The sequence below is a fragment of the Salvelinus sp. IW2-2015 genome, linkage group LG5 (assembly GCF_002910315.2).
Source record: "Salvelinus sp. IW2-2015 linkage group LG5, ASM291031v2, whole genome shotgun sequence".
Taxonomy (NCBI): domain Eukaryota; kingdom Metazoa; phylum Chordata; class Actinopteri; order Salmoniformes; family Salmonidae; genus Salvelinus; species Salvelinus sp. IW2-2015.
The window spans coordinates 32,740,913-32,750,394 of record NC_036844.1 but is presented as its reverse complement, the minus strand read 5'-3'; the positions used below and the strand labels follow the sequence as shown (position 1 = coordinate 32,750,394).

The 9,482-nt window shown below is 41.7% G+C and overlaps 2 protein-coding genes across 2 annotated transcripts in view; both read right to left on the bottom strand.

Annotated features, from left to right (window-relative positions):
* The window catches only part of LOC111963727 (phosphatidylinositol-binding clathrin assembly protein), a 4,087-nt gene extending 1,817 nt beyond the window's left edge, over positions 1–2,270 (bottom strand). The window contains 6 exon segments of the mRNA XM_070443493.1: positions 82–282; positions 506–639; positions 901–994; positions 1,457–1,513; positions 1,515–1,539; positions 2,267–2,270. Of these exon segments, the coding sequence (XP_070299594.1) occupies positions 82–282; positions 506–639; positions 901–994; positions 1,457–1,513; positions 1,515–1,539; positions 2,267–2,270 (515 nt within the window).
* On the bottom strand, positions 1,568–9,169 carry LOC111964371 (phosphatidylinositol-binding clathrin assembly protein-like). The gene is made up of 8 exons (XM_023988253.2): positions 8,365–9,169; positions 6,650–6,792; positions 5,640–5,715; positions 5,330–5,432; positions 4,907–5,000; positions 4,688–4,799; positions 4,366–4,472; positions 1,568–3,398 (listed from the first exon to the last, which is right to left on the bottom strand). Exons 1-8 carry the CDS (start codon positions 8,492–8,494, stop codon positions 3,309–3,311), a joined length of 855 nt encoding a protein of 284 aa, XP_023844021.1. The 5' UTR covers positions 8,495–9,169; the 3' UTR covers positions 1,568–3,308.
* Positions 9,170–9,482: the final 313 nt, after the last annotated feature.

Sequence of the window (9,482 nt, the reverse complement as noted above, 5' to 3'; positions counted from 1 at the left end):
CAAGCTGTTAAAATGAGCTTGAACTTGGTTAGCTGAATTGAATGATGTGGGATAGTCAGGATTATAAGTGTGTGTTTGTACTGTATGGATGTGTAGTCTGTGAGCCTCACCTCCCAGGCGTTGCTGTTAGACGGTACAGTGTGTGTTTGTACTGTATGGATGTGTAGTCTGTGAGCCTCACCTCCCCAGGCGTTGCTGTTAGACGGTATAGTGTGTGTTGTCTGGATGGTTGGGTTGTAGGCGGGCTGGACGTTGAATAGGTCGCTGGTGAGGTTTGGCACGCTGGGGAGACAGAGGAGAGAGTCAGACAGCAGAGATAAAAAAGATAGCAGAGCAGACCCCTTCGAGGGGGGGGTTCCTATTCACTAATAACCCAACTAATATACTATAAAGTGATTTAGCTAGCTCCCATTTTTAATAAGATAATAGTGTAGTTATACAGAGCAAACAAACTGAATGAAACATACCCATATGTCTTAAACACGACAATTATCAGACAGCTTACTTATTTGTACCGGATAGAACAGATGAGTTGGAGAAGAGTTCTGTGACCRCACTGCTGCTGTTGGCACTGCCCACTGACTGGGCACCGGGAGAGATGGTGGGCATCTGCATGTCAATCACCTTGGCTCCCTCATCCTGTGGGACYGACACACAGYAGTGAATCCACATGAGACAAAAGAAAGTACAACAGGGCTGGGTTTTACATGTGTTTCCTAATTAGTCTATATACGAGTACATTATGTGAAAGAACAATGTATAACAAGTGTTTATAATATGTAAATTATAAGCGTTATAATTTATTCTCATTTATATAAGTATTCATACAGTAATACATTTACATTGTAATGGGCTATTCAAGAAAGTTGTTCTACAGTGGTAGCAGTGACCCTGTCTGACCTGGAGGCTGTTCGGGTCCTCCTTCTGTTCCATGAGGCTGAGGGAGATTCCAGTACTGGACAGTGACGATACAGCACTGGTTAAGGTGCTGGCTCTAGAGAGACCACACAGCACTTGTCAGGGACCACCACGCACACTAACTGTCACACATAGCACTCTGGGACTAACCACAGGGATCAGAAAAACACTAATAATGTGTCTGACTGTGTGCCTTTATTTTCAAGACATGACATACTAACTAATGGTGGAGCAGTGACTGATAAATATGTTGACGTGCCAGCTTCAGTGACTGATAAATATGTTGACGTGCCAGCTTCAGTGACTGATAAATATGTTGACGTGCCAGGCTTCAGGTGACTGATAAATATTTGACGGTGGCCAGCTGCAAGTGACGATAAGATATATGACGTGCCGCTTCAGTGACTGATAAATATGTTGAAAACGTGCCAGCTTCAGTGATGATAATATGTTGACGTCGCCAGCTTCAGTGACTGAATAAATAGTTTGACCAATGCCAGCTTCAGTGATATAAGCCCTCCTTCAGACTCAGTGTTACCTGGTGTCTGTGGAGAGCTCCTTGGTTTCCTCCCCTCCAGAGAGGCCAGAATGCTGCCAGAGCTTCCAGGAGGCTACTAGGGCCTGATGGAGAATAGGGGGGGGGGGGGGGGGGTGAAAGTAACAATACTTTACCAAGGGAGAACAGCATTGTGTAGAAAGATTGGGGAAACACACACACCCAAAAGCGTGCTGTCAGACACACAGGTGCGGTGCGCACACATTTTTGCACGCACAAGCACACAGACACGCACAACGAGCCAAATAACACATTGTTCAGCATAGTCTCCATATTTGCAGCTATTTTTACATATCAATAGATCTGGTATAATTAGGTTTGGCTTCACGCCAGACATGCACAGATCAGTCATCTCTCTCATGCAATCAAGTAGACAGGCCTGGGAGGTCATTACAGTGTATGGGCTTGAGGGGTTCAGAATACAGAAAAGAGCTTAGCCCATGCATCTATGCCCCCACACACATCACAGTCCATTAATGGCCAGTTAACCAATGGATTCCGTTTTATATGCTAATTTGAGTATCACTATTCATTCATGAATATTCATTTAATAAATTGTATTTTACAGGTTAGAGGAGACATAATATTAGTGGATGCTACAATTTTGTCATTAGCTTAGTGTCCAATTCAAAAAGGGTTTGGGAGCCAAACGAGTTAACTGACAGAAAAGCCAAATATCTGATGAAAATCAGGTAAACACATTTGGCAAAATAATAGCATATTTTATAAAYATATAAAAAAAGATGGTTTAATAAACCAAGGATGAGCAAATTAATTTTGCACATGTCATACCCATGTTTCAACCAGAGGCTTGCTTTTCATTACAGAACACAATCTTAACTCATGCAGCAACTTGTAGAATTATTTGGGGGAAACATGAATAATTAGAATTCTGGATATCCTTCTTCAGAGAATGCTAGAATATTCTAAAAGTTTAAAGTAAAGAAAAAACCATCTACAGTTCAGTAAAGACATGGGTTACTATTTAGTTGAACAGGGATACATAAGGTCTTCATAAGCACTGCAAACATGACATAACAGTTGACAGAAACATTTGTTCATGATTATTTTTCCCAATGTGGAGGGAAACACCATGAGTGTCATTGAAGAAAGCTTCAACAAGTGTTTGTAGCGTCACATCAGCTGTTATGCACTGCTTAGGACGGCATTACGGACACTTTTCAAGAAATATTTGCATAAACCAATTTGGTAGAAACCATTCGCTGCTCTCCCCACAGCTATTTCGATGGGATATCTTTTCAGGAAAAATAGGTACAATAGTGTTCATTTTGAGGCAACACAAAGTTAAACTGCATGAGAAATCATGAAGGGATGTACAAAAGGCTTATATGGGCAAACACCATAGGCCCATATCTGCTAGGACAGAGGCTGAATTTGCCTGACTTTTCAGTGTCATTTCAAAATCAAACTAAATGTATTTTGTGATTCTGTGATTCAACTAGAAAAAAATACTAAAATCAAGGTAAAGCAACAACAACAAGAAAATCACCAGCACTTGACCCTTTGTAGCTCTGGCTCTACTGACAGCTACTTTATTGAGGTAAAATGTACTTTCTATGCCTGTGATATGTTGTAGTCCCAACTAGCTATCTGAAGATGAATGCACTAACTGTAAGTCACTCTGGATAAGAGCGTCTGCTATATCACTAAAACGTATGTTTTGCACAATCTTCAAAATTAGAAAGGGTCACATATTTGGAACCCATTTTGAAAGTAGCCCCCTCTGTACCCCAGAGCTCAGAGAGAGGGGGGTGCATCAGAATGAGAGGAAGGGCTTGTGGAAGTCTGTAGGGTGAGTAGGGAATGAGAGCGTTTACAATGGAGCCACATGAGAGATATTGAGATGAAATGTACCACTGACCTGTGTGAGATCGGGGATGTCACCCTGATCAATTCCAACTTGCTGTGTCACAAAAAAGGAGGGAAGGGGAGGTGGAGGGCAAAAACCAAACATAATAAACAAACAAACAAATAAACAAACAAACAAATAAACAAACAACCACGGAATAAAGGGGGGGTAGGTGTGTGGAGGAGGGAAAAAGAAGAATCAAACCAAAGGATCCATTACTCCATGCACTGACTACAAACAAAACAATAAAAAGACAACAGGGGAATTGGCATGCCCACACGTACATACAGTACACACACACAGGATCTGAAGACTGGTTTGAAATGAATGTTTACACACTGAAATGCCACTGACAGGTGGGCCGGGTACATTGGGCTGTAATACTCATGTGACTGCAAGGTGAGAAACATCCAAAAGAAACACACAACTAATGTTGACTTTGAACGAAAAAGGCAGGGGCACAAATGACAAACACATTGTTAGACGACTAAATGAATGGGCCCTTAAAGTCAACGTTAGCCCGTATTTGGATAGAACCCCACCCCCATCACCCCAAACCTTCCTCCAAATAGTAACCAAATCAGTAAAGACAGCAAGAACGCCTTTTAATAAAAGAATGCAGGAGAAACTATAAAACTACAGAGAGATACTAATTATCTTCGCAATTCGGCCTTCTGAATTGCAAGTAGTACTTTACTTGGATAACAGCAGACATTCATCATTGCAAAAGAGAGAAAGGGAAGGAAAGAGTAAGAAGAAACCTCTTGCTTAGACATGCAACGCAGGCATCAGAACAGGCAGCACATGGAGGGGCCTTCACTGTGAGATTTCTATGCCCACTAATAGGCTAACCTCTGCATTCATGACCTCAGCATGAGCCTCCACCACACGGCAACAGAGGGACAGAGAGAAAGAGAGAGAGACGGAGAGGAGCAGAGGTCTGGGAGAAGAGCCCTACCTTCCTGCTGGATCCATCTGAAACCTTCCTTTCCTCAACACAAGCGAAACAGGGAAACATTACCTCTGCAACTTTGAGAAACTCTGACAGCTTGGTCATTCTGTTCAGAAACGTCTTATAGATCTCCAGGGCGTCTTTGCATTGGTTCTTCTTCATGTCAAAATATTTCTCTTTAGGATCAAAAAAAAGAGGATATGTTAACTAAGCAAAGAACAAAACAAAAAGGGACAAAGGATTTTAGCTAGTTATTTTCTAGATACATTTACAAACATCCTAGTGACATGCTAGGAACATCCTAGTGACACCATAGTAACACCATAGTGACATCCTAGTAACATCCTAGTAACATCCGAGTTCTCCTCTAACTAACAGATAGTGTACTTACCCAGCATGTTGATAACTCCTTCATTGTAGGCAGCAAAGAGGCGGATGGAGTCTTTAAAGAGCAGCAAGAAGGCGTTGTTGATGACGCCATTGGTCAATTCATTAGAGTTAGCCTGGGAAGAGAACAAATGAGACATTGAGAGTTCATACTGACAGCTAGCTCACTGTCATCCTGTAGCCCATATTATGGACCGCTCAACACCCCAACCATGCAGCCTACCTGAAAGTCCAGCAGAGCATCCAGCTGATTCTGAATGATAGGTAGAGTCTTGATCAGCTTGTCAACGGTCATGGTGCGCATCATACCATCAACCCTGTCAGCAAGAGACACGCAGCGCCACTTTAACAGGACAAGTGATGACTGACTAACATGTTCATACAGAATGAATCAAACAACTCCCTGTCAATCATGTTGATACTTAATATAATCCACACATTATCCAAAGAGGTTGCTGAAATAAATGACTTGTTTAGCTGGATTACCTTGAATCTATTTAAAGGCTTGTCCCCAATTTTTGCCACTGTTTCTATGACAAAGTCACTGTTTCTCCCTCTTGAGGTGGGCCTGGCCACTGAGGTAAACTATGTATCCCAGGGTGACAATGTGGAGGTTTTCCACACTAGCCACTACAGGACATCTTACCCTCTCTTCATCTTGGTGAAGTCCACAGCCACCAGTCTGTAGGACAGGGCCTTCTCATTCAGATACCTGCTGTAGCGTCTGATGAACGTTGACATGTCATAACCTGGCAGAGAGGGAGCACTTACATTCATATTTAGAGTGCTGGCCTGGCAGCTTACAGAGCCACACCTCTGCAGCGCATTCAGAGTGACAGTTTGAATTGTTGTACTGCACACTGTTGTTCATGCATTGCACGATTATAATGTTTTTTATGCCTGTGACTTCAGTATGTCTCTGGTGTGAAATGGCGCTGAAAAATTCCCTACAGTACCTTGTAATGCCCCCTTATCCAAGAAGTTGCTCAGGTTAAAAAGTGTGTTTCTGGACGCCAGGTACTGGATTAATCGCTGGTGATAAAATACAGAGAGAGTGGGATCAAAACCAGTAAGAATAAAGATTCAATCAAATGTTTGAATTCCAGAGGACTTGAACAGTGCATAATATAATAATACATTATATGCCATTTAGCAGACACTTTTAACCAAAGTGACTTACAGTCATGCGTGCATACATTTCACATACAGGTGGTCCCYGGAATTGAACCCACTATTCTGGCGTTACAAGTGTCATGCTCTACCAGTAACAATTGAGCTACAGTGAAGCCAGTCATTGCCGTACATCATTGGGCTCCCAAGTGGCGCAGCGGTCTAAGGCACTGCATTTCAGTGCTAGAGGCGTCACTACAGACACCCTGGTTCGAATCKCGCTGTATCACAACCGACCGTGATTGGGAGTCCTATAGGGCGGCGCACAATTGGCCCAGCTTCACCCGAGTTTGGCCGGTGTAGGCCGTCATTGTAAATAAGAATTTGTTCTTAACTGATTTGCCTAGTTAAATAAAGGTAAATAAAAAATCATGAGGTGGTGTGATGATGAGGGCCTTGAACCCCACTACTAGTGTGTGTGTGTGTTTTTTTTAAACAAGGAAAAAATCGGACAAGTGGGGACATTTTGCCGGTCCCGACAAGGAAAAATCGGACAAGTGGGGACATTTTGCCGGTCCCGACAAGGAAAAATCGGACAAGTGGGGACATTTTGCCGGTCCCGACAAGGAAAAATCGGACAAGAGGGGACATTTTGCCGGTCCCGACAAGGGAAAAAAAATCGGACATTTTGCCAGTCCCCACAAGGAAAAATGCTATTTTAGGCTTAGGGGTTATGGTTAGGAGTTTTTATTTTATTTAGTTAGGGTTAGGTCTAGTTTTAGGGTTAGGCTTAGTGTTAAGGTTAGGGTTATGGTTAGGTTAAAACTGTGTGTGTGCGTGTATGTTTGTTACGCACCTCGTTGCCGTACATCATGAGGTGGTGCGTGGTGATGAGGGATTTGAACACCACCACCCAGCTGTTGTTGGCCGTCCTCTCAAACAACGTGTCAGCCAGGTGGGGGACACTCACGTTCAGCTCGTTGGTGCAGTGGATCAGGTCTGCCAAAAAACACGGCATGTGGACAATTAAACATTGGATAGTGCTTTCTGTGCTTTACATATAGTCTACTTTACAGGTTGATCAACTCATGCTGAACATTCCTAACAGCAGTTGGATCTCTGGTCGGCACCTCCCACCCTTGAAAAAGATCCTGTTATTAGTGAATTAACTATCACTTATTATGCCTTAATTACAGTGACTAACCAGCAATTAACATTTCAAACTGGAAATCTGATTGTAAAGCAGACGGTGATCAAAATAACTCAAATATAATTATGTATTCCTTCTAGACATTTGACTGTAGGAGGGATTTCCCTCCCAGGAGTTTAAGCTTATGCTAAACCGTACAAGAGAATATAAAAGTACATTTCCTARATTCTTACCCACAGGATTTTTCCACTTTCCTCAAAGAAATTTGAACTACGTGAGGAATCAGGATAATCCATAGCAGTACAGACTCTTTTAATAACTACATTTGCTGTAGGKTACCACATTGAAGTCCCATTTGAAGTCTTCGATTCCACTCAGAAATTACTATTTTTATTATTATAGCTTATGTAATTGCACACAAAATGACTCTAACATGACTCAAATTTGCACAATTGATTAGTTTCAATAAAGATTGGGTAAATAGAGAATTCTACAATGAAAAATTCCTTCCCAGAAAATAACCAGACCGGCAACACAAGATTTGTTAATTGAACCAATAACCCTCTGGGTCTATGGGTTGAAACAGGACAGGACTGATTGAGCTTAATTGATTGACTGGACACAGTAATTATTTGGGTAGAAAGCCACCTAACCGAATCATCAGCAGTTAAATGTGGAGAAAATAGTTAATATCCAATACACACTCCAGTTCCACACCACACACASATCAACAGAAATGTTGAGATCAAGGTTGTCTATGATACTGTTGTCATTGCACTAATATGAATGACCCATGGACACCAGCTCACCACAAAACTAAAGTAGCTGAGAAACCTCAAAGGCTACATACAGCACAATATACTGTACCTTTAAGGCAGCAATAATATCTGAATAATACCATTGTTAATAAGTTATTAGTCTTAAGTTAGACTTATTTTAGTCTAAAACTCAGTAGGAAAAAGAGGAAATAATAGGTAGATGAACTCAAATTATGCCTCTAAACCTAAACTGCCAGAAAATGTTAGCCTACATAGCCGGTCCTAATAAAAGGGGAATTGATTGCATTATTATTTCATACAATGATGAATAAGGTAATAGGCTATGTATGATCACAATGTGTGCATTTACATGTATGACACTGAGTAATAACCTATTTGTCTCATTATGTTTAGGCTACAATACGATAGCCTACTGTAGGATGATGACACTGTAATGATTGACTACATGAGCTGTTGAAGGCTATGATGCGCAATTATTCATAGCCTATTACCATAGAATGTCGAAAACCGTGCTATTAAAAATACACCAATGGCCAATCAAACATGATGAACATACAGGTCTTTTTGAATATTCAATGTTACCAATGCTTTTGTTGCGAAATATGTAGCAACGGCGGGACACTGGTGGTTTACTTAACCTACAGTCAAGGTGTTTCTTCTTGGGTCCGCTGACTTCATGCGTCGTGGCCTTGCAGACGGCTTTGCTTATAGCGGATCCTGTCATGCTGTGCTGAGCCGCAGCGATCCGATCCGTGATWGACTGTCCAGACATGTTCCAAAAGCAAGTAATCGGGGAATTAGAAATCAAAATGTCTTTAGTGGTGATTGGGAGCGTGCCCTCTAAACAGATTGCCCGTCTGAAAACAAAAAACGTACACTGACGCGAATCCGATGGCAGAATTCATACGGCAGCCAAATAAAATAGACGGCTACAGTCAGTAAACCATATATTTTATTGGCAATCCAATGGTCCACATACAAATCCAAAAACCTTATCCCAAACGGACCACACCGAAATCAGCCGATAATGATTCGTTCGGATGGTCGTGAATGTATCCCCGTAAAAGCTTTCTAAGGGTGATGATGCCAGTTAGTGTACAGCCAGTACAGTATACTACATGAACAGCAGCAATCATTGATTAGTTAGCCTACCAATGCTCGGTTGGTGATCACACAACGTTCGCGCTGGTTAGATGATTGCTGCTAGACTGATTTTGAAGACGTTACAAAATAGCATATGATTAGTGTATTTTCTCTCGAGCTTCCCTGTGTTCGTGTCGAGGTCTTGTAGCAGTGACACCGAGTTTTTCCATATCCTATGGTTTAATCTGAAGGCATTTACAAATGGTTCTTACATRTTACAAATGTTTTTTTGTTAGGTAGCTGATTATTCATTTTTTCAGTTAAACTTCATGTGTAAAATGGCAGTATCGCCTATGAATCAGGTGACTTAGAAAGGGGTTGATTGGCCAACACAGAAAGGGTCCGGGGAGGGCATCTTAAAGTGGAACACTGCAATTTAATTTTAGGAAGCTGGTTCATGATTTGAAGTGGATGGAATCTGTCTAAAACTCYAACCGATTAGGCCTGCAGTAGGCATGTTGTCCAATCAGATTCAGACACATCTGAAGACAAACCCCTGGGCTAGTATGGTATTGATGTTATATCATTAGTATTTGGCTATAAGAACAACCTTTCACAAAGCACMAGCTTCTCAGTTTCCTGGCTCTCTCTGCAGTAGGGTTCTCCTAAGCAATAAA